Consider the following 26,077-nt stretch of genomic DNA (forward strand, 5'->3'; position numbering starts at 1 on the left):
CAGGCTTTAAAATAGCTTTTATTATCAAAGCTCACATGTAAAACAGAAATTGTTTTCATAAACTGTACAAGACCATGGCACATACTGCAGCCAAAATTGCTAAACTGACAAGACTTGTCAGTATCAAGGTAAAGAAAACTATTTTCCTCACAAGACTTTGCACATTAAATCCAGTTTGTGCAGGCGCCCTCTATTTTGAGAACAGTGGGCGATACACAAGTGATAAGTTGAAGAGCAGGGAATATCGAAGTACGTTATTTAGTAGAGCTACATACAAAAAGCAGACAAAGCCACTTAAAACTAAGAAAGCCAAATAAACAGTAAACTACGTGAACTCAATCTACAGTCACAAGGCTCATAAGATATGTAACTATCTACATCAGTATTGGTTGAGTCACTTTAAACAAAAATTACACATTACTGAGGTTCCTACTCTTGTCAAAGGAGATCCCTGCATACATTTCAGAAAAAGCTTCTTACTGGCACACCAATCTGATGCTATAAGAAGTGCAGTTTCGCTTCCTGAACCAAGTCATCTGTACACCTCTTTCACAAACTGTGTCGAACAAGGCAGGTGCCACGGTCACCACTTTCTGTAATTGTAGAAAATATAATAGAAGGGCGACACTTCAATTCTGACAGAAAGCACTGCTAAAAATAATCACTTCACATTAGGAATATAAATCAGCTTTTACTAAATTTATTCACTCATGTCCATGTCTTCTTCATGGTGATCGTCGCCATTGACTTTTGATTCTTTAACGGTATCTGTACTTCCCTTGTCACTTGCTTGCGCTAACTCTTTCAGTTTTGGGGACATTCCAGATTCAGAAACTCTCTGCTCTTCCTTTCTTTCTTTTTCACTGTCATATCCTTGTTCCTCTTCATCATAATCTCTTGTAACCTGCATAAAGGAGTAGGAAACTTTGAATTTGCCCAATTCAATAAACTAAACCTGTAAAATCACCTAGCTTAATATACAACCTCTCACTCCAATAGAACAATAATTATTCAAGCCAGTACAAATTTATAAAAAGGGAGATTTTACTTTTTGTAACAAAATTCCTGCATTTCCAGATTTACCTTCACATCTCCCTTTTCACTCTCTGCCTTTTTTTCCCTCTCCTTCTCTCGCTCTTTGTCTTTGCTCTTCTTCTTTTTACTAGCAGATCTCTCCCTTTCATCTACTTCTCTGCTTCGGTCTCTGTCTTTGTCCTTCTTCTTTTCTTTCTTGTGCCTGAAAAGTAAATTGGTCAACATCTTCAAACAAGTTAAAAGTTCTTTTTAAGACAAGAAAAAGTTAAAAGTTGTACTTTTCTTTGGAAAAGGGACAGAAATGGGAGGAGAGGGAGACAAAGAAAAGCAAAAGTGATAGGGCAGTGGTTTAATCTTTCATTCGAAAGACAGCACCTCCAATACTGGACTGAAGTGTCAGCCTACATTATGTGCTGAAGTGTTATTACAATCCAGAACCTTCTAGCTCAATCACCAATGCTACCACCGAGCCAAACTGAAACCTTAGAATGTCAGGTGATCACAGAAGTTTCATTATGAAGGAAATTGATAAAATTGATCCTGGCAATATATGCACTAGGATAGAAGGTTCAAACACCCATTGACATTATATTTACATATATTATACAGAAAGGTTTCAGATGCAGCAGTAATTCAAAGCAAAATCTATGTCTCAAACATTTACCTTCTAGGGGATGGCGACCGTGACAGTTTACGTTTAGGTGATCTTGACTTCTTAGGGGACCTCGAAATACTCCTACTTCTTCTACGCCTTCGTTCTCTTTCTCGCTCTCGCTCTCTGTCTCTGTCAAAGTAAAGGGAATATTTTAATATGGTATTCGATTACTCTTAATTACCCTGCATTTATAGTAATTGCCATTATAGACCCAGATGGTATTCTGTAAAAGATAACTTTAAATTGTCCACCGTTGCTCTCACAACTTATACTTTTAAAACTGTCAAAAGGTCTTATAACAGTTTTTTTTTTAAAAAGTTAAAAAACTTGAGTCACAGAAATAACAAAATTAGTCTAGGAAAAATAACAGGGACCAATGTCAATAGCCCAGTTTTCAAAGTGAATTTTATTCTCCAGTTGGGCTGCTGTGAAACTGTTACAAGGATTCACTGCAGTGACACTGAATCAAAAAACATCCAGATTTAAAATGCTGGCCCTTAGCCAAAGTTGAAAAGCAGAGAGAACCAAGACACCTGTAATTGCGCAAATCATTTTACAAGGTTCAGGAAGCATGAATGGCGTTTGCCATTTAAATGATAATTTGACTAAATTTTTTAAAATACTGCTTCCAAGGTGGAACATAGATATGCTATGCCATGGAGCAGTGCAACACAAGATTTTGCCCTTGATTTTACTATTTTCTGTTTGACGTTCTAACATACTTCCTAGTGGACTACTGAATGAAGAGGTTCTCTGTCTCCAGCATCCAAAGAGAGGTTGCATGAATCAGAAACTACCTAAACGGGGGAAAAAACACACAAACCTGTCTTCTTTCTCCTTACCCCATATTTCCAAAACATAGAAGCTTCAATGTATACCTGCTAAGGCTACGAGACCGTCTGGCTGTGCTGTAGCTTTTGGGGGGTGTTTTGGATCTTTTCTTTTCTTCCTTCTTTTTTTCTCTAAAAGTGCATTCAGGAAATATAAAATTCATGCTTAAAAATCGCTCTGCATTACTTACACAAACATTATTCGACTAAATACAAAGAAACCTTTAAAAACCCAAGTTAATTCAGTGACGAAGAGATCTGCAAAATCGTAACAAAGGCTTATATAAATACAAAAAACACACACTAAGAAAGCTGCAACAAACCTTGACTTTGATATACTTCTAGACCTCCTTCGCTCTCTTGAGCGCGACCGTCTTCGTCTTGGGCTTCGTGATCGTCGCCTGCTTCTAGACTTTGAATGTGAACGCCTTCTAGATCTGCTCCTGGAACGCCTGTTAAAAGAATACACGTTGTCAAGTACTCAACAAACCAAAAAGCCAATTTAAATATATCCCCATCATTTAAAAACATAAATTGTGTTTAAAGAGAGGGTCATGACAGATAGCTAGAAACTAGAAACCAGTACTCTTCATTCAAATTATAAAGCACAAATGGGTTAAATTTGCAGTGAATGCAAATGACAAACAGGTGTGGCAGCAAAAGCCAAGTGAGTTTCAGTGCTACGATGTAAAGGGTCTTTGAAGTGGACCGAGGTTATTTATAAAATAACCAGAGTACATAGTATATTCCAGTAAAGGGAAAAAGGGAGTGCATTGGGTTCTGTGGATGAATAGGAAAATGAGATGAAATTTAGAACAGTTAATGGAGGTTAGTATTTAAAGAGAAACTACTAAAGAAGTTACTCAAATATAAAGCAGACCAATCACCCGAGGTTTTTACATGTGAGGACCCTGAAGGAAGCTGGGGTTGAAATAGCAGAGGCTCTGACTGTGGAAAGGTGGCACATCACTACTCTCCAAGAAAGACAGGGATAAGGCAGCAAGTTATAGGCCAGCTAGTCTTACTTAAGTTGCTGACGAACTACTAGAGTCTATAATGCAGGATGAAACACGAGTTAATCAGGGCCAGTCTGCATGGATTTCTAAAGGGCAGATTGTGCTTGACCAACCATATAGATTTCTTTGAAGTAGTAGGAGAGAGAATCAATGAGAGAAAAATAGTGGATATAGTTTGTATCAATTTTTTAAAAAGCATTGGGAGCAGGTGCTCAAAGCCTCCAAAAGCCTTAAAAATGAAGTGGATTTGGATGTAACCTGGAGAGAAAAATCTGAGAATGCAATGTCTTTGCCCCATACCTGCCAAATTGGAGATTAGATTTAAATGTTATAAAGCACTTGGGTAAATTACTTTTGTAATGAGTCTGCTACTGTCGCTTGGTCTTGAAAATTTGCAGAGCAAGGGAATATCTCACACGGCTACTCTCTCTACATTAGACCATACACCTGCAACATTTGACAAAATGATAAGGGAAACCTATTAAATGTGACAAGCTTTGGTCAGTGAGACACTTGAAGAAAAGGCTTTATCAGGGCTACTGAAACCCTGTAACAAACAGCATCTAACTTCTGTTCAAGCGACAAATGTCTCAGCAATCCTAATATTAGTGTCTGCTTTATCACTGTCAAACACACCATCAACATCTTCCTCCTCATCCTCTTCCATTCACTCTTTCTCCAGGAAACATCCTCTCTCCTTGAAACATTGTTAATGAAGTTTGTCCAATGAGGGAAATGGCAGGGTCTCCCTCAAATTAGGGGCTCCACGCAAAGGAAATTGAATACATTGGAACCTGCCAAACTAGCAATAGAATGACAAGAGAGTTCACTAGTTGATTGAGTGCAACCAATAAATGCTGACCCTATTATGTAATTAAATGCATCCCATGGCTGAAAGGCGGCTTAAACTGGTTAGAAAAACAGAAATTGCTAGAAACACTCAGATCAGTTAACGGTAGTGGAGAGAACAGACAAGTTACAATTTCCAGTGTGGAACCTTCATCAGCTTGTCTATCCTCCCCACAGCTGAGAGTTACCTACCAAGCATTTCTAGCATTTTCTGTTTTTGTTTCAGATTTCCAGCTTCTGTAGGATCTTGCTTCTTTCCCTAAACTAGTTAGGCTATAATGAAATGGCTGAGCCAACTTGCTGGAAGTCCCTGAGTGATCCATGCTTACCAGGGGGAATATTTTCATTTAAATGTTCACTTCCCAAAACAGTAAGAAGGCTCCACCACAGGGCTAGAAGCAAATCTGGAGAGTTGCTATGAAAACTAGCCTATGCATTTAAAATCACTAGCAACATCTGATGCTGAAACCTGATCTCCCATATGTTCAGCTACTCCCAGAAGGACAATGGACAACTGGGGGGGGGGGGGGCGGGGGAAGGAAGGCAGCCACCTGAAGAGGTAAGAGTTCAGCGAATTTGGGAATTGGTTGATCAGAGGTACTGGTATATAAGGTATAAGCTATAATCCCACCCACTCTTCCTGAGATGGTTCAGATGGTATCAATCCGATCATCTCTTGACTGACAAATGGGTGTAATGCTTCAGGAGGAAGGACAGATGTCTTCTGGCCAGAAGAATCCAGACCAGAGAGAATTTGCTTTCTACTAAGGTTTTTTAGAATTTTTTTTGGAGCTTTTACACTTTTAGATCAACCATTCTGATCATTCTAGGTTGCCAAATCAGACTAGGCAAATTTGGCAACCGGATGGATTGAAAGTTGGGGAGATACAATTTGAACAATTCGCACTTCCACCTAAAACAGAAAATGGACCATCACATATCATGTTGATTTACAGCCTTACAATAAACAGGGCCAATCATGTCTCCCCAACTGAAAGCCCTGCATCAGGAATAAGCACTCCTTAGAATGCATTCAGATAGAAGCCAATCCATTACCGTGTCTAGAATCATCTACATTGTAATTGCTATTTCCTGGTACTCAGTCTCTTATCATTTCTTATTCTTGTTTAGTTTGATTTCTTTATTGATCAGCCAAGAACGGCACAGAGCTTAAAGGACCTTCTCAAAACATGTGGAGAAAAGAGAAACAAATGCAGAATTGGCTTTCAGAGGTCTTGGGATGTTATGCTGGACAGGAGCAGGAGGTTACATGATGGGTAGTTCTGAAGACATCAGGATAGAAAAAACATACAATTCTTGAGAATTAATAAGACTGGACATACATCCTAGCTGCTGCATCCTGTGTTGTATTTTCCTTTATATTTACGTTTCCCAATAATACACAAAGACAGACTATTTTGGCTAGTCCTAAGTTATTGCAGGTCAAACATCTCAAATTTGATATACATGATCAATGAGGAAAATAATTTATCACTCAGAAGGCAGCAAATTACATTACATGAGATTTCTTGAGTTGTCACACTGTCAAATCACTTGCCCAAATGACCATCCTTTTCCAACAAAATTTTAAACAAAAACTGGACTGTTTCCCTTGTTCTCACCTATGCCTTGACCGGGAACGGGACCGCCGCCTGCGTGAACGGGACCTTGATCTAGAATGTTTCCTTTTGTCATCCTTTTTGTCTGAAATACAAAAACCACAAATAATTGGGAGAATTCTAGAGTAACAAAATAAGAGGAGATTTGATAGAAGTGTTCAAAATCATGAAGGGTTTAGATAAAGTAAATAAAGAGAAACTGTTCCCATTGGCGGAAGGGTCGAGAACCAGAGGGCACAGATTTAAGGTGATTGGCAAAAGAACCAAAGGGGACATGAGGAAAAACTCTTTTACACAGCAAGTAGTTATGATCTGGATTGCGCTGCCTGAAAGGGTAGTGGAAGCAGATTCAATCGTGGCTTTCAAAAAGGAATTAGCTAAATATTTGAAGGGAAAAAATTTGCAAGGCTATGGGGAAAAAGCAGGGGAATGGGACTAACTGTATTACTCTTACAAAGAGCCAGCACGGGCTCAATGGGCTGAATGGCCTCCTTCTGTGCTGTAACCATTCTATGATTCTATACAACAAAGCCAAATTTTTGGTTAGGTCAGAGTGCATTCAAAGTATACACCAGTTTGGTGTTGAGGAGGTTTATACCTCCCACTGAAATGTTTGAATTTATCCAAAATATTGCTCTTTGCACAGTTGAGAATAACTTAGTCACTTTTGGCTGCAGTATTCCACAAAGTGATGGGAAACTGACCTGATTTTCCCAAAGTTTCAAATTAAAATCCGCATCAAAAATTGAAATTATGGTTTTAAGCCTAATCAGACATCCCTGTTAGTTTTACACTGCCTGCTAAACTTTAGACGTTGACCCTGGAAATAGCCATCAGAACACCCCATACTTGGATATTAAAAAATGGCCATTTCTGTTGCATTGTTGATGACTAGTCAAATGTCTGCTACTGGTGCAATGAACAAAATGCCTCCATTAACAAAATAACAAATCTGAAATGCTTGCGCCATATGTAGTCTGATGTAGCAAAGCTGTTACAGTTGTTGCAATATTGAATGTCTGCTTTCAAGATATCTAACTGCTATTTGAATAATACAAGAATTCATTAACGTACTGCGGGTGTGACTAGACCAATACTGTAATGCTTATTACTGTCAAGATGAGGGCACCTCAGTTTTGATGAGAAAATTCATTTAGGCACAGAAAAAATATTGTTCCTCACAATTCACCAAAAAACCCCACAAAATCTCTCAGATTTCTACTGACTTATACAAAGGTTATACTTTTTAAAAGAAAACTGCAGTCACTACTTTACAAGGAACTGTAAATCAAGCCCTTTTTACATAACTATAATAATCTAATAAAGAAGTCAGCAGATTTCAAAAGGGAAGATCAGCCATGTTGAATTCTTCAAAGAAGTAACAGAAAGGGTAGACAAGGGTAATGCAGCAGATGTAATATATTCGGATTTTCAGAAGGCCTTCGATAAGGTACCGCATAATAGGCTCATGACTAAGGTCAGAGCATATGGATTCAGGGGACAAGTAGCAGGGGATAGCAAGCTGGCTACAAAACAGAAAAGAAAGTAGGGGTTAAAAATAGTTACTCAGACTGGTAAAAGGTGGGAAGTAGTGATCCACAAGTATTGGTGCTACGACCACTGTTGTTCACCATTTACATAAATGATTTGGACTTGGGAATCAGAAGTACAATTTCAAAATTTGCGGACGACACCAAATTGGGGGCTATAGTTAATACCGAGGAGGAATGCGATAAAATACAGGAAGACATTAATAAATTTGCAGAATGGGCATGTAGTTGACAAATGAATTTCAATGCAGATAAGTGTGAGGTGGTACATTTTGTTAGGAAGAATAAGGAGGTCACATACTCCATGGAATATAAGTCTAAATGGGGTAGAAGAGCAGAGGGATCTTGGGGTACAAATACACAAATCATTAAAAGTAGCGACGCAGGTTTTCAAGGCCATAAAAAAAGCAAACAAAGCACTGGGCTTCATTTCTAGAGAGATAGAATTGAAAAGCAGAGAAGTTATGCTAAATATGTATAGAACCTTGGTTGGATCACACTTGGACTCCTGTGAACAGTTCTGGTCTCCATTATTATAAAAAGGAGATATGAGGCACTGGAGAAGGTGCAAAAAAGATTTACTAAGAAGATACCAGAACTGAGAGGTTATACCTATCAGGGAAGATTGAAAAGGCTGGGACTCTTTTCTCTAGAAAAGAGAAGACGGAGTGGTGTGACCTGATAGAGGTCTTCAAGATTATGAAAGGGTTTGATAGGGTAGACGTAGAGATGTTTCCACTTGCTGGGAAGATCAGAACAAGGGGCCGTAAATATAAAACAGACAGTCACTAATAAATCCAATAGGGAATTCAGGAGAAACTTCTATACCCAGAGAGTGGTTTGAATGTGGAACTCGCTACCATAAGGGGTAGTTGAGGCGACTAGCATAGATGCATTTAAGGGGAAGCTAGATAAACATGAGGGAGAAAGGAATAGAAAGATATGCTGATAGGGTTAGATGATATAGGGAGGGAGGAGGCTTGTGTGAAGTATAGACACCGGCACGGATCTGTTGGGTCAAATAGACTGTTTCTGTGCTGTACATTCTGCGTAATTCGCACAATATGGATACTGATCCAATCACTTCTAAACCGTGGCTCCGCAGCACCTTAGTTCCACTTGATTATGTCTAAGCTGTATAAATACAACTAAGGTTAGAAGTGCAATAACATTAAAAAAGCAATATTACCAGTTTCTATTGCTGCTGAGATCAGTGACTGTGCTTCTTTAACCCTTTTCATCGCTTCTTCTATGTCCTTCGAAGAGGTGTCAGATTTCAGGGCTGGACTCACGATGGCACCAGCAGCATGGTTTAACCTGGAAAAAAGAATGCATACACAGTGCAGTCCTCAAGAGAAAACATTTTCTATGGAAAAACCTGATCTGAACAAGGATTACATACTGAATCTTACTTACAAACACACAGAAAAGACCATCAGGTCCACTAATTAGATGGTGCAGCACCTTCACTTAATTGGCTGGGAAAGATTCTCCAGGCACCACATAGATCTGGAGCAGAACAGTCAATTCTTTAGCAGCCAAATGGCAATACTGTTTCTGGAGTACCAGACTGGCCACATCATGCTCCCGCTAATGAGTTTGGACAGTGCTGTCTCATGGCATTCCAGCTGGGAAAAGTGTTCATCCCTTATTCATGAATCAAACTAGTGATGTTTGCCCTTTTAGAGCATATCAGCTTTGATGGAACTGTTAGTGAATCAGATAGGCTGCTCAATGCCAACCTCTATGTATCAATGTGCCCTTTGAGAAATATAGAATATGTCACCTGATTAAGATGAGGGAAAAAAATACCAACATTTTCAACTTCAAATTTCTCTTGAAAGCATCAGTATATGCTGAGCTGGAATTTCATAGCTGTCAGCACCCCTCCTATACCTCACACAAGTGTCTGTTCTTGATGTGTGAACCAGACACTGAGTGTTGGCAGGCTATTCGACCATGAAAGCATCACAACAGATCCTGTTCTCTCCAATGTCCATACATACACTTAATACCAGGGGTTAGCAGACAGCAATTAGAAGTAGGAACCCTGGCTAATTTTCCCCCTCCCTGTTGCAGGGGTGTTGAGGCCAGCTGCAGCACACTTAATACTGCCCCAGATAACATGGCACAGACCAAGAATAGAATCATTACAGCACAGAAGGGGGCCATTCGGCCCGTGCTGACTCTTTGTAAGAGCAATCCAGTTAGTCCCATTCCCCTGCTCTTTTCCTGTAGCCCTGCAAATTTTTTCCCTTCAAGTATTTATCCAGTTACTTTTTGAAAGCCATGATTGAATCTGCTTCCACCATCCTTTCAGGCAGCGCATTCAAGATCATAACTACTCATTGCATAAAAAAGCTTTTCCTCATGTTGCCTTTGGTTCTTTTGCCAATCACCTTAAATTTGTGCCCTCTGGTTCTCAACCCTCCTGCCAATGGGAACAGTTTCACTTTATTTACTTTATCTAAATCCTTCATGATTTTGAACACTTCCATCAAATCTCCTCTCAACCAGGTCCAACTCAACCTGGAATATTCTTTTTCATGGCTCAGAACTACAGCAGACTTTACCCTCTGGGGCAATTGAGGGAAGACATTGTTTTTTTCAAAAACTCACCAAAGCTACAATGGAACTTAACCAATGCATTTGAAAAGTGAAACAAGCAGCAGGCACCCTTGATGACTTCCTTCACTGGATTGACTACTGGTACGTAGAGAAAACCTTTTATCCCAACAATAAAAAGCAGAATAATTATCCAACTTACTTTGGATCAACTTGAGTGATGAGCTTTAAAAGCTGATCTGCTGTAACCTAAGACGACAAAAGAAAGATTACTATACGGTAATGAAAAAGATATTTACCAATGTACTTTGGAAATAAAAAAGGTACCAACATTAATCACTGCAGAACTTAGATCAATTCCAGGCTCCGCAACTACGATATAGGGAACACTTCTATTTCTAGCTCTTCGCACAAATTCCTTTTCAATTACTTATTCAACAGTTAAATAAAAGTTTCAATGTCAATGCTTTCCACTTACTAAACAGCTACTTGCACCTCTGCACTTGCTTTGGAGAATATTAAGTTTGTCACTAGGTAATATAAAGCTGATGGTTAAATGCAGAGAAACTACAAATGTCAAATCAAACACAATCAATTCTGAGATTTCACAACAGAGCAATAATAATGCAAAGTTCTCCACATTAATAGCTTTCCTGCAAAAAGCCAACAGCTATCAATAGCTTAACCTATTAAATAGAAATTTTTCATTTAGAAAATTATTTTTGAAGTGTTGAAAACTTAAAATCAGTGGTTCTCAAACTTTCAGATTGAGTCTAAGTTTCATACCCTTTCACAAGGGAACAAAAAGGGTGAAGCTGAAGGGAGCAAGGCAAGAAGAGTTCACATTTTTGCCTGTCAGATGCAATTGTAGTATAATCCTTACAGATTCAAAGTACTGCTTGAAACTCTTGGTAAAATCTGTTCTAGTAATTAAAACCTCATTTGAACACTAAATCAGGCAAGCGAAAACTTGATACAAAATGCATGTCTTTTTTAAAAATTCGTTCATGGCATGTGAGCGTCACTGGCAAGGCCAGCATTTATTGCCCATCCCCAATTGCCCTTGAGAAGGTGGTCTTGAACCGCTGCATTCCATGTGGTGAAATTTCTCCCACAGGTCACTCATCACTGGTTTTCACTACCTACTAACACCTTATTAACTTTCCCCAGAGATAATAAAATGTACTTAACTATTGGGCTTTAGTACCAAATGTTACTGTAATTTACCAGTAATCCAAACAGGATTTAAAGCCCAGTTATCTGTTGACTTTTCAGTATAGTAACAAACAGTACATCATGTGTGAGATGCAGCACTGCACTGTCCACTGAACCCCAACAAATACATCACAACGTGTGCAACTCTAACTTGTACAAGGAAAGTTGGATATATATATTATGTATTATGTATTTGGTATGTCCTGCCACATTCCATTAAAAATAGTTCTATCCAACCCTCTTTCTGTGATGCCTATAGGGCAATACTGCCCCATTAGGACCTGTACACAACATCTAGCAAGAGTTATTGGGTAGTGATGAGGTGTGGGAAGCTAGGCTTATTTTTCTCTTCTACAGCCCCGAGAATGCTGAGGACAAGTGTAGTGCTCCTCCTACTATCCCAGATGAGTTAATTTAGCAGAGTACAACTTTACAAATATCACTGTTCACATCTAGGCATACAGAACAGTGGGGTGGAAAAAGCAGCTAAAGTGAGCGAGAGACTCCTGAAGATCAATGGATCTAAAGCAAAAATACCAACTCAACAGAGGAATCCACAACAAAGAAAGGTGTTACTGGTTAACAGGTAAGGCATACTAATTAACAGACAACTCTATCAGAAGCATGTAAAACTTGGACCACTGATCAGCATATGGTTATGAAGTCAAAATAGCAGCCAATCACCATTTTAGGTTTGATTCTATTACAGCAGTTACACCACACTTACCTGTGAATTTAAGTTTGTTCCTGGCAGTCCAAGTGCAGCAAGTGTAGGGTCCAAACCAGGATTAACATTCCCAAGAGTAGCAGCCAAAGGAACACCGCTGAGCTGGTTAAAAGAAAAAACTGCCTGAAAGAATTGTTTGCATAAAAGTTTTAATTGAAAATGGTCTTCAGTGTTTTATTTCCTGTACTGCTACAATATATTGTAAAAAAAAATGGCTTTGCAGATTTACATTTGAAGGATGCCTGGTTTATGGATATAAATATCCATATTGTTTGAAGACTGTCAATGCTATTTTGGAAAAGTTGTCTCTTTTCAGATTACCTCTACCCTCAAATTGATCAAATTAAGGAAGTTAAATTTAGTACCCTGCATTTGTAAGATTAAATTCAAACTCAACTCACTCACCTTCCCAAGTGTTTATATAACATCCTGCATCTGAAGCAGGATGTGAACGGAAGACACCAATTTACAGTTTGGTGCAAATGCAGGGTTCAAGAATAAAATTAGTGGGAATTTGAGTAGTCATTAACCATTTGGATTCAGGTATTTCAAACCAACGCTGCTGACTACTTTTAATGCACATTTTAATCTAAAACACATTTAGAACAAATGCTGTACATTTTCGAAAAAGTAATTTTATTCTAACAAGCACAAAAAATATCAGCATGTTTCTGAAGTAAACAATATTCTCCAGTGTTGTCACTGGGATATTTAGTGTACTGGTGCCAACATGCAATTAAAAAGTGGTACTTTATCCAATGTGCTTTCATGTAATGCAATACATTCCTTGTGTGCTACTGCTAATTTGTCATTTCAAATTGCTTCCATCAGTAATAGATACATAAATCAATAACACATCCAACATTATAATTTACATATTAAAATTCTCTCTTCAGATGCAACCTATATTTAGAAGGACAAAATATAAAGCTGTACTCTTCACTAAGTGGTTACAGTACAAAATCTCATACAACCACCATTTTACCAATACAGTCCCCACCACTTATAGTGGGAGCATTCATGCGAATGCAATTTGTCTAGTACATGCGCAGGCCAGATAAAATTACGTATTTGAAACATACTTTTATGAAACTTATAAAAGAGACATCTAAATTATTCCTGGACTGTCAGGTCAGGAGAGAGACTTAAATTAAACAAACTTTATACGAAAACAAGTCTGTGAAAAGAGAGGGTTGATGAGGTCAATGCAATTGATGTTGTGTATATGGACTTTCAAAAGGCATTTGATAAAGTGCAGTTTGACATCCAAAACCATGTCCTGAAATTATAAACTTCAGTGTGTCAGCAAAATTGAAGTCCATGGAATAAAAGGGGCAGTGGCAGCATGGATACGAAAGTGGCTAAGTGACAGGAAACAGAAAGTAGTGGCGAACTGTTGTTTTTCAGACTGGAGGAAGGTATACAGCGGCGTTCCCCAGGGATCGGTACTAGGACTGCTGCTTTTTTTAATATACATTAACAACTTGGACTTGGTGTATAGGGCACAATTTCAAAATTTGCAGGTAACACAAAACTTGGAAGTCTAGTAAACAGTGAGGAGGATAGTAACAGACTTCATGAGGACATAGACAAGCTGGTGGAATGTGCAGACACATGGCAGATGAAATTTAACGCAGATAAGTGTGAAGTGATACATTTTGGTAGGAAGAACAAGGAAAGGCAATATAAACTAAATGGTACAATTCTAAAGGGGGTGCAGGAACAGAGACACCTGGGGGGAAATGTGCACAAATCTTTGAAGGTGGCAGGACAGGTTGAGAAAGTGGTTAAAAAAGCATACGGGATCCTGGGCTTTATAAACAGAGGTATAGAGTACAAAAGTATGGAGCAATGATGAACCTTTAAAAAACACTGGTTCGGCCACAGCTGGAGTATTGTGTCCAATTCTGGGCACCGCACTTTAGGAAGGATGTGAAGGTCTTAGAGACGGTGCAAGAAAGATTTACTAGAGTGGTTCCAAGGATGAGGGACTTCAATTACGTGGATAGACGGGAGAAGCTGGGTTTGTTCTCTTTAAAGCAGAGAAGGTTGAGGAGATTTGAAAGAAGTGTTCAAAATCATGAAAGGTTTAGATAAAGCAAATAAAGAGAAACTGTTCTCATTGGCAGACGGGTTGAGAACCAGAGGACACAGATTTAAGGTGATTGGCAAAAGAAACGAAGGCGACGTGAGGAAAAACTTTTTAATGCAGTGGGTAGTTATGATCTCGAATGTGCTGCCTGAAAGGATGGTGGATGTAGATTCAATCGTGGCCTTCAAAAAGGAACTGGACAAATATTTGAAGAGAAAAAATTTGCAAGGCTACGGGGAAAGAGCGGGGCAATGGGACTAACTGGATTGCCCTTACAAAGAGCCAGTACAGGCTCCAGGGGCTGAATGGCCACCTTCTGTGCAGAAACGATACTATGATTCCAATTTCCCTCAATCATTATTCCTGGGGCAGACTCCATCCTTTAGGGATCAATAAATAATTTATATAAAACTGCTATCGGGCAGTGTTTGTGCTCCTCTTACCCATTAATTCTAAGCTACAATCAGTTTATAATTTCAGGACATGGTTTCAGATGTCAAACTGCAGAATCAGACACCGATCACTGATATTCCACGTGCAGCAGGGTCAGTGTTAACGTTTGACAGACTTAATGGCAGGCGAGCCCCACTTTTAATAAGACATTATTGCCTGAAGGACGTTTAACGTCTCGAACTGAATGTTGCCACAGCTGCCAGAGCTTTATACTTTGACTCAAAAGCCGCTGTTAAGTGCTTATAGTAGACAATAATAATTAAAGAAACAGCACATTTAGCATTGTGCTAATTATGCCAGCTACAATTTGCAGAGCATGATGTAAATTAACAAAGGCTGAACTTAATTGGTAAAAGAATTGTTTTTTGCTTTTCTCGGAGGGTATCAGATTGAATAAAAAATACATATATACCAGCAAAAAGAAAGCATTTGTTTCTGCCCAAAATAAACAGAGCACTTAAGATGCTATAACCGGCATCGTTGAAACTGACGTTAACGCAAATGGATATCGTTCTTTGGCTGATATAAGCGACTGCCAGTTTTAAAAGTGGACGTCTTAAGTGGTGGGGACTGTATCTAAATAGAAACAAAACTCAATTCAACTGGGGAAGCCTAGTCGCCATCAATCTTACTAGCTTCAGAATTGTAAGTACCACCTTCCACTGACTAAGATTGGCTCATTTTCTTGTGCCGCAAATTCAAAATAATTTGATGTAGTAAAACCTAGAAATACATATCAGTAATGAAGCCCCTTTAAAAACAATGATTGTTTTAACTAACTTCAATTTGAAAAGTTTACTTACTGATGTCAGAGGATTTGGTGTAGGTAAAAGTCCACCTCCAGGCAGCAAACCTGCCACTGCATTAGCTGGTGCCAACAGAGACAAAGCCTTAGACTCATCAGGAATGACTCCTGTAGAAAAATTCAGATCTGCATTAGAACAAACCCACACAAGTTGAGACAATACACATATATACACCCAGCAAAACAAGGTCTCACTGTTTTCAGCACCTTAGCTTGTAGAAAGTACACTTATAATCTTGCTAAAATAGATTTTATGTTTTACTAATTACAACTGAAACCTTTAACTTTTAGAATGAAATGTCATAGATGTAAAATTTGATTTTTTTTGCCCTGAATCTACAAATCAGTATATACTATAGTAAAAAAATAAATAAATATCACAATACACACTACTTTTTTTTTGTAACACTGCCAAGATATTATCACCTGTACTCGATTTTTTAGTCATGAACCAAACGTAAGCAAGCACAGTCGGTTCTCCAGGGGTTGTGCTCTCAACTTTTCAAAAGATGTTTTATGAACAAGCGACTCGTGTCGGCTGCTTCACTATAAAGCACACAGAAAAATCAAGATACACAAGACAAAAAAAAGTTTATGATTTAGGGACCAAAATCATGAAAAAGTTCACTATGACTTGTTTAGAACTTACCATTAGACAGGAGAAATTCATGAACAAGCTGAAACATACTGCTCATTATATATTAAATGCTACTTTTTGTGTAAGTGAACCACTTTTTTTGCAATGTTACTAGATATCAATTTGCCATTGTGCCCCAATGCCCCATAATCAAGAGTGACATTCTGTAAATATATATACACACCAACTGCATTTCTATCCTTTACAGATAATAGTAATTTTCAGCACTGCATGTATAAAGATACTGTGTAGCACCTCAGCAAGAAAACATACAACAAGTAAAGGACACTTAAGAGAAACTGGATTAGCTGCAGAAGGCAAAACTGTTGGGTGGTATTTTCAGCAGGGCCTGGTAAATAGGTCTGGCTGAACCAGGGAAAAGAACTGTAAAACACAACAACAAAAAAAGAAAAACCACTGTTAAACAAAGGCAATGGTTCCACTTTCTGTACTGAGCGGTGCTGATAAAATTAACAGAATGCACTTAGCATAGCGTTATCCGGGTCGTTTACATCACTGAGATGCTACCAACTGTCATAACTAAAGGCTTGTCTTTTAAATGATTTATGAAATTTACTATGCAGTTCATATGTACCTTTGGCGTTCATACTCAGATGGAAGAGGAATTTGACAGGAGGGAAAGAACAAAGAAAAAAGGGGAAAAGGAAAACAGACAAAAGAATGAAAGACAACTGACAGCCATCGTCTACCAGTAAACAGAGCTCCGACATGCTGTAAGTCCTTTTTCAAGCTGAGCAAGTTATTGCACATATTACTTGCTTACCGTGTTTCTTGTGTATATTTAGCTAATCCAGATCTTCATTACAGCACAAATCACAATCACACACAAATTAAAACATGCAAATAAAAAAAAGAAACCTCAACATAGGATTCCAGAAAAGTTAGATTTTAAAAACTTTGATGTGCATCAAAGTACACAGTGATTGGTACTTTTAAGTTTGCCAATTATACAAATGTTAACCCCAAAATTTTCAGAAGTTGATTTATTGACCAATTTCACTAACCAAACCAGAAACCTTTTCCTCCTAATCAAATTATTTTAAAAGAAACTTGGTTTAGTGCATCAAAACACTCAAGTGTAAGCTACACACAATACTAGGCCAAAAACTTTACTGTTATTGAGTATTTCTAAAATTTTGCAGTTCAATCATGAAGCACTAACTTATCTGGAGCCCTCAGAGAATTTAAAAAAACAGTTCAGTGTAGTATAATGTGATTGCAGATACCATAAAGCAGGTAATTTTGGCATATACAGCTTTGTGTTGACATTCCAAGTGTGTAATTTGATTTACAAATTAAAATTGTTACCATTAATCACTTTCTAGTCCCACACAAACCAAAATAGATTGTGCCAAAATTACCTCTCTATAGTACGTTATCCCTTTTAATAAATCACTTTTAGCCTGCCCTCTTTTAATCTGCTGAATTCTTTCCTTCATACAATCTAAACTGGATAACATCAAAGCCTAGAAATATAGAAACAGTGAAGAGAAAGGTAGTTAACGAGAACAAATGTTTACAACAGGACAACACATGGGGACTCTTATGCTTGCTGGCCTTTTGTAAATTGCCTAGAATCCCCTGTCGCTGCAGAGGACCCACTTTTTCAGTCATCAGGGAAGGGGCTCTGCAATTGCCTTCTCCACTATAAAAATCACACACACAGATAACAGAGAGAAGAATTTATTATTTTGGGTGATGCTCTGGGTTTTATGAAACAATATGGTTATTAAAAAAGACAACTCCACCTTCACAAAAGCGCACACAAAAAGCTGGATTAACCAACTTTTTAAAACTTTAGACTAAGAAGTCCCACCCCATTAACAACCCTTGGTGTACTGCATTAAAAAACATTATTTTGAGAATACCCATGTATATTTCCACAAGCAATTAAAAAAAAAATCTAAAATGCTGATGGCCTCATGACTTCCATTTTAAACTGGGCTTTCTCTGGCAAAAATAAAAAGTCACTTTCAGCAGGTTTGACACTAGAACCAAATATTTTTGTGCCATGGTTTAGAACTGAATTCAATAAGCTAAAGCACTAAACACTAAAACCACAAGTAAATATTAATGCTACAGTGTATTAAACGTTCATTACTCCGTAGTATATCATTGTATTACTAGTAAAATACAACACTTCTGACAATGGTGGGGAATTACAAACATTATTTCGAGGTGTATTATTCTCATGTGTGGCCTCGTTGTGTAACTACCAATGGTACTGTTCACAAGAAACAATAATGTGCATTGTGGTGGCTTTGGTCTAACATCCCCATGGCCTAAATAAGTAGTTAATTTACACAGTGCAATCTATCTTAAATGCAACTGTCTATAACCATCAGTCCCAATGTAAATGATTCAGTCTAGAACCTACATCATCTGTCTCTAAAGAATCCGCTGAAGTCAGTCAAAAAAGTCATACAGGTTTCCCCAGAAATTTCTCAAAATACACTGCAGCTTTAACATTTTACATTTTCATTGTGTTAATGATGGCAGTATACCAAGGGTTAACACATCAATATCACTAATAACGTTTAGCATGCTGGTACATTGCAATTTACTGAAAAATACTCTGATGGGTACAACTGAGGTTATAAAGAGCCAAAAAACCCCAAGCAATAAAACACAAACCTTCTGTGTAAGGTACAACTATCAAAGCTCTGTCAATGAAGACTGTGTTTGTCAAATGCTGCGCCACTCCCACAGCGTCAGGATCATGAAACTTTACGAAACACACACGAGACGTCACTGGCAATGGTGATTCACTGAAAAAAAAATCAAAATATGGTTGAACCTTGGTGTTGAGATTACACTATCTTTTTAAAAAAATGCAAAATGAAGACAATTACTACAAATGGATCTTTCAATCTCAATCATACCAAGTGATACAAGAAGTTAAATGCTTCGAAACAGGCTAGTCATCACTGAACCACGCAGGTTTTCCACTCATTTCTGCCTAGATACCAGGCACACGCTCATTACAGGGGAAGAATAGAAAATGAAGCCTACATGTCCAGGCTATTCTTGCAGATCCACAACAACTAAATGTTGCCATAAGTGAAGGCCAAGAAAGCAAATCTTGAGCCCACAATATGACTATGGGGCAGATGGGGAAGAAAAGCAAAAATTACACAAAACCACTTTAAGTACGTAGGAAGAGATTCAACACTGCACAGGTTTTGGCCCATTCCCAAAATCCAGATAAGACAGTGGGCAAGGATTAATACATCAATATCACTAATAACATTCAATCAGGTAGAACTGCAGTTCTGGATAGTAAATAAGTGAGCAAACATTACTGTTGCCATTATAATTAAGAAAATCAGCAAGCAATCGGCTTTAGAGTACAATTGTGAAGGATGTTGCAATGGCAACTGACTGATATGGAAGAATTTTGTAATTTTTTTCTACTGGAAAGAGAAAATAGATTCACACAAATTTTCCTTTTGAAAAAAGTTTGGGGTCATCAACTGAAAGTGTGTCAGGAAGCAATTGCAAGGGCACTGACCACTACAACACACTAATATCAGCATTTAAACTGCTCTAGCATTTTAAAACATCTTTTTGATCTAACTGGAATTGACAAAAGCTTTTATTGAGTGCATTTAAAAATTTAGATTCAGCAGGAGTGAGCCTATAGCTTCAATAAAGAACCATTCCAGTTTTCCATGACTGGAATTTAACTCAATTTGAAGTTTTGAAACTTTGGAATCTTATTATTCTTTTGTACAATGGGCATGACCTTCAGCAGCTTCGTACCACTACTAATACTGCTTCACAAAATTACTCTCAACATCCACAAGGTCAATCACATTACCAGGTATCCACATTTCACTCCAACCAAAACTACATAAAAGGCAAAATCTAAACAGTAAAACCAACAGAAACATTCACCCCCTCAAAATAAGTGAATCACTCATCTCTCACCTCAAATTCTCTTTTTCTTGCCTATTTTTCTTCTGTGTTCCTCCCTTGCTTTCTGATTCTTAGCCCTTTTAATTTTCTATTTCTTACTCCCCTTTACCTGCTTTTCCCCACCACAGGCACTGAGAGCAAAAATAGCATGCAGCTACCTTGTTACTGTAGCATTAGTCTCAAAGGTAGCTTCGCGCCCCCCCACCCCCCCAAAAACCCATCTTCTAAAAAATATCATCCCTTTTTATACAGGAAACAGGACAGAAAACTGCCAAAGTTTTTCTTTCTGTATGCTATTCTCTCTCTGATCTCCCAGAGACCTGGATGCAGATTCAAGGCTCCAAACCAGAACAAAAATCTCATCTCTCCCTTGATACAAAGCCACGGCTCCCCTCTTGGCTATCACCGGAATTCTAAAACTTCCCTCAGAGGTGGGAAGACCAACCAATTTACACAAGATCATTCCCATCAATCTCGGATGGCACAAGCAAAACCAACCTGGGTGATCTGTTTTTATATCTTTCTCTTAAATTTGGAAGGAAAGGTCTTTAAAAGGTTAGAGGACAAGCAATGCTCATTCCGTTTCTGAAGCCTCCTTTGTTGAGCTATTCCAAAAAACTTGCAACACTAATGAGTTTAAAAGCGGCAGTCAGTATATCTCGTGTAGCCATTGCAACACATGATTAAAGAGAAACTGGGACCATGAGGGAAAGAAACGGCGCTGAGTCCAGAAAGGACTGGGTAACCAGGGGTGGCACCAAGAAATTAGAACAGTGAAACGTGCAGGAGACCATTTATGTTTTTGCATGACATGGTGTTCTGTATTTTTAATTCCTCTACAGTCAACATGTACTTCAAATAAAACAGAAGACAACTCTTCAATTGACAACCTTGAGTTAGTACTACTTTATTTTAAACATGGGTATAAACTTGCAAAGTTCACAGTACCACAACATTTAATGCATCAGCAGCACTTTCATGCAGGTTGCAATCTGCAACATGGGAGTGCAAGAGACATTTCTTCAGCCAACTGCCTGGAGTAAAAGTCCTACCTATAAAACTTTATCAGTTTACGCTAAATCCTCCACATGCAAAGTTTTAAGGGATTTACAGGGAAAGTAGAAGTGAATATGGCCATTCACAAACAGTCCTTTTTATTAAAACAAAAGCATAAACTATTTTTTTAAATGATTACACAATCTCACAAAAGTATTTCCAATGCACCCAAAGTAGCCATAAAAACATTCTCTATGTTAATAAGTCAGAGTATTGAAAATACATTATGATTCAGCTTAATAAAATTGCAGTGTAAGTTTAATAACCGATTACATACTAAATAACATTACAGAACTGGAAAGTTACACTTGCCTTGATTAAAAGTTTAGCACTATTGTAGATGATCAGATTTATAATGACGTACCAGAATACTAAATCTGTGTTTTGTAGTAGCTACATACAAACATACAGCTTCTTACACTTGCCATTAATGAGCATAGTCCTAACAATTTTTTAGTTTCATGAGATTTGAATCAAGTTTCCAGGTGTCAATCACACATGGATCTGTAAGAGCCAAGATGATTTTACTTGTATAAATACACACACACACTTGTGGTGTTGCTCGATGAGTCATCACAAACGTTGTAATATTAGAACAATATATGAAAGAACAAACTTGCATCTATATAGTGCCTTTCATGTCTTAGGATGTCCCAAAGCGCTTTATAGTCAAGGAATTACTTCTGAAACACAAGTGTTGTGTCGTAGGCAAACATAATATTAGTGTTTATAGGAGCAATGCTATATAATGTTAAATATAGTGTAAATTATTAGTTATTATATATATATATATTAGTCTATATAGTGGAGTGGGTTGCAGGAAGCACTTAAATTTAGCAGCAAGGCCACAAGAAAAATTTGTAATTTAAGTAGCAGGTTATTATAATCTAAGCAGTGCAACTAGAAAATAAAGTAACAATCTAAGCAGCGGGGCAGGTGGCAATAAAATTTAAGCAGCCGAGCAAAATAAATTAATAATTTAAGCAGTTGGGGTGGCAGCAGGAAGAATGAACGTTTAAATCGTGGAAGAAAAGATATTAATAATTTGAATAGGGGAGTAAACGAGAGGGATGAGCGGTGGATGCAAAAATTTAAGCGGCGTAGCCAGGAATACCAGTAGGTCTGCCTTGAGAGGCTGCGATGATCAATGGGTGAACAGGACTGCCCCAAGTAGAGAAGGGGAGAAGGCTGGGAAGCTGGAAGGATGCAAGGTAGAGTGGGAGTAACGAAAGAGGTACGAAAATAGAAATATAAAATGCAAAAAGTTAAAAAGATAAAATTAAAAATAAAACTTACCTGGCAAGAAGGAAGAAAACGGCAGGCAGACCTGGGCAATTCGTAGCACAGCTCCACCAGTGGTGGGAGGCCTGTTTACACCGACAGGCAATTGTTTACATAGAAATGCTCGTTATAAATAGTTACATGGCAATTTTACATTGTAAATGTTGATAGAAAAGTATTACTCAAAAATCGTGACAGCAGGAAGTAAAGTTTGTGGACAGCGTGTGCTGCACCCAAGACTTTTAGTTAATATTTGTATAAACAGTAATTTTAAAAAATAGGATTATTTGATCTCACATAAGACGATTGTTAAAGGTGCAAATCTTTGGCCTAAAATGGCACTCCCACATCCTCCAAAGCCCTGGTTTTCTCTTTTGTTCCAAACACTTATTTTACCCTGAAAAACTTAACTGCTGAAAGTCCAACTCCATCTAAGACCTGAATATCTAAGGAAGCTCTTGCTCCTTACAGCACACGGTGTTGAAATCAAGACTTATTACAATCTCCTACTCTCACTCGGGAATTCAAAACTATGGAATTCCTTATTTCCCTTCCTTCCATAACTTCTTAAAGACTTTTAAAACTCAATATTGGCATCATCACCCTGATCCTTTATTCTTCAGCCTTGGCAGTGACCTGTCTTATGGACCTTGGCCTGTCATCTTGGTTTATCCAAAAAAACTTCCAGGAAACCATTATCTAGCAAGTTTATGTTCTAACTGTTGAATGTATGAAAGTATTAGTTAATTATAAGTTAGCTAATTTAGAAGGGATAAAAATATTTGCTTTCAACATTGGAAACTGACAATTATCATGGGTATTTTCCAGCAATCAGCTCAAGTGTGACCAAAATAATACCTAATGTTGAAAATCTTAGAACCGCAAGATAGATTGCAGTGTAATTAATAGGGGATTATTGATGTCATTCTAGTTCATTGACATACATGAAGGGATAGGCTTCATCATTTGGCACCAGATAGAAACATAGAAAATAGGAGCAGGAGTAGGCCATTCGGTCCTTCGAGCCTGCTCTGTCATTCAATATGATCATGACTGATCCTCTACCTCAATACCATATTCCCGCTCTCTCCCCATACCCCTTGATGCCTTTTGTGTCTAGACATCTATCTATAAACCTGCAAGCCAATTACCTAACATGCAACATGATCCTAGATGAATAAACAGGAAGCTTACTAATGCTCTGTGCTCATAACTGCATGTTAAGCCACTTAAATTCCAGCAGTACCTCTATACACATTAGGAGGCCCTAAATTCTTAGCTCTCGTCAATCTGCACCCACATTCTCCAGCCTTAACCAAGTGCATGTATCCTTGGAAAGGCAAACAGAAGCTACTTATGTAGTAAGTAAGCAAGCAATGTAATTAAAAGGATTGCATAATTCTTCTCCCACCGGTCAACTGTTTCCTATTTGACAACTAAAATCACACAGGGAAGATAGGAACCCAACTGTACATCAAAATATTAAAAATGAGTGTTGCACAGAGCTTCAAACAATATTTTGAAAAAAGGGATAAAATGTACTTTAAAGGTCTCTATTGATGCCAGGCACAATTAATTGTATTAAATTACCTATGTGTTTTTTTTTTAAAATGTGATTAGATATTGATGATTGGGTTAACAATAATGAAATCAGATCAAATTATTTCACCTGTTTTTCAGGATTACATCCTGGAATCCAATCTCTTTTTCTGCAAAAATTACAAATTAGTTTGATGACTGTTTTTGTAACAATGAAAAATTAATTGTATTTACTCCTTTCTCATCTGACCATTGATTACTCTCGCCATGCTTTTGCATAAAATGTAGTTGATTTTATTCATAACATTGCTCAGCCTATTTAATAATCTGTAAATTATTAAACTTATAATATTTCAGTACATTGCTCAAAAATGAAGCGTAAAAGCTTACAAAACAACAATTATTGCTTGTCGGCATTGAGAAAAGGCTTTACACTGGCGGCCATTTTACTTCACACGGGTAAAAATGAAACACCTAACTTTGGTACAATTTTAAAAACTACCTCTTTGTAAGATCACCCTCATGTTTTGATTTTAGATTGATTAGGCCACCGCCCAATATAAATCAAGATAAATGAGACTGGGAGCATGGTCTGGCGATATCGTGCGTGAGGGGGCAGCGAGTCCCAAAGCCACACAATAGTGGAAGAAACTGGAGCCCCGTTATTCATGAAAGGAATTGTATTTGATATTTTCAAAAGATATTTCGAATCGTACATCCGTAAAACACACTCCGTGTACAAAATCGCTTTCCATCATAAAAAAAAGTTAAAACGTTTGGTGTCAGATCTTAAGCCACTGGGCGGCACGGCCTAGGCCCCGGCCCTGCCTGGGAGTTTGGAGTTACTCACTCTGAAGGGAAGAGCCGCAACTCGTCGATTTTGCCCAAAAACCCGAACAGAGTTTTCATCTGTTCGGAGGTCGCGCTCGGCGAAACATTGGTCACTTGAATGACGTCTGTAGCCATCTTTTTAAAAATTATAGGTTTTTTTGAAAAAGGGAAGAAATTATTTTCTTGATCCAATTTTCCACGACGTTTTCTTGAACCTAAGACATTAAAATACAGAAGAAAAGAAAGTGGAAAAATATATATGACAATTTAAAGATAATTAATCGGTACTGAAAATGCTCGGGTCTTCGCCCTAAACCCTCAATAACAACGACAACGGGCAGACTCCGCGGTATCCCACAATCCCTGCGTTTGATTGCGCACGCGCAGCTGTTCCCATCACCCCCTCCTTCATTCGGCCATTTCAGCGGTGACGGACCGAGGCGGGAGCGGCGCGCGGCAGGCGGGGTGTGGCGGCGCGCAGCTGGGGGAAGGGGGAGTGAGTGACGTGCCTTCCTCCCCAACGGCTCAGCCCAGTGGAAAAGTACCGCCATAATGTTCGAGAGAGTTCTGTACAGAGACACACAACAAAAAAGGAAATGGAGAGAATAAAATTATTGCTTTTGCATGTTCCTATTTTCATTTCATAACTCGTCAAGTCTCGCTTCTTTCCAGTACCTATTATTTTCTGTTGTGGGGGAAATAAAACGAACCCACTTCATGCTGTGCTCTTTACACTTATATATTTTATACATATATAAAAAATAAATCCCACGAGGTCCTATTTAAATGAATTCGCGCTAGAACTGTTACCAACACGAGGAAATCGATCGTATGCTTTGGAATAAAAAAAAGGGACGCTTTTAAATGTGTGGAGCTGTAATTACTTTTTAAAGATTGAAATGCAAAATAGATCGTTAAAATGAGTGATTATTACTGGAAAATAGCTTTAACAGTTAAATAACCATTTTATACTCAGGCTCTGATAGCAATGCTGAAATACTGGTTTTTGGTTTGAAACTCTTGTTTTGAGTTTCACCAAATTATTTAAAGGAAAAGATAAGTTTACAGGAAGTAATTTTGATAGTTTCTGAAAAAACGTTTTTGTTAACTTGCAGGGAGGTGCATGGGATTAGGTGTCCCCACCCATTAGGCTCATCTGTGGGATTTGGAACTCAAGAGTTTTTGGTGTGGCTCCATAAAAACTATCTGCAGCTATGACAGTGGACTAGGTTGACAGCCCCCTTCCTATCTCTAACCTCCTCCAGCCCTACAACCATCCGCGATCTCTGTGCTTCTCCAATTCTGGCCTCTTGCGCATCCCCGACTTTCATTGCTCCACCATTAGTGGCAGTGCCTTCAGCTGCCTAGGACCTAAGCTCTGGA

General features: G+C 38.2%; 1 protein-coding gene across 3 annotated transcripts; it reads right to left on the reverse strand.

The window, feature by feature from the left end:
• On the reverse strand, nt 1-25,052 carry srsf11 (serine and arginine rich splicing factor 11). Of its 3 annotated transcripts, none has more exons than XM_067990336.1 (12): nt 24,714-25,052; nt 18,704-18,837; nt 15,410-15,519; nt 12,062-12,163; nt 10,322-10,368; nt 8,744-8,871; nt 6,008-6,089; nt 2,844-2,972; nt 2,569-2,652; nt 1,700-1,819; nt 1,084-1,237; nt 1-904 (listed from the first exon to the last, which is right to left on the reverse strand). In XM_067990336.1, the coding sequence occupies exons 1-12, from the start codon at nt 24,827-24,829 to the stop codon at nt 701-703; spliced, it is 1,410 nt and encodes a 469-aa protein (XP_067846437.1). In that variant the 5' UTR covers nt 24,830-25,052; the 3' UTR covers nt 1-700. The 3 variants fall into 3 exon arrangements, with proteins under 3 accessions (XP_067846437.1, XP_067846436.1, XP_067846438.1); XM_067990335.1 differs by having other exon boundaries at nt 12,062-12,184; XM_067990337.1 differs by lacking the exons at nt 18,704-18,837; nt 24,714-25,052 and adding an exon at nt 15,838-15,951 and having other exon boundaries at nt 12,062-12,184.
• Nucleotides 25,053-26,077: the final 1,025 nt, after the last annotated feature.

This window comes from Heptranchias perlo, chromosome 9 (genome assembly GCF_035084215.1).
Source record: "Heptranchias perlo isolate sHepPer1 chromosome 9, sHepPer1.hap1, whole genome shotgun sequence".
NCBI lineage: Eukaryota > Metazoa > Chordata > Chondrichthyes > Hexanchiformes > Hexanchidae > Heptranchias > Heptranchias perlo.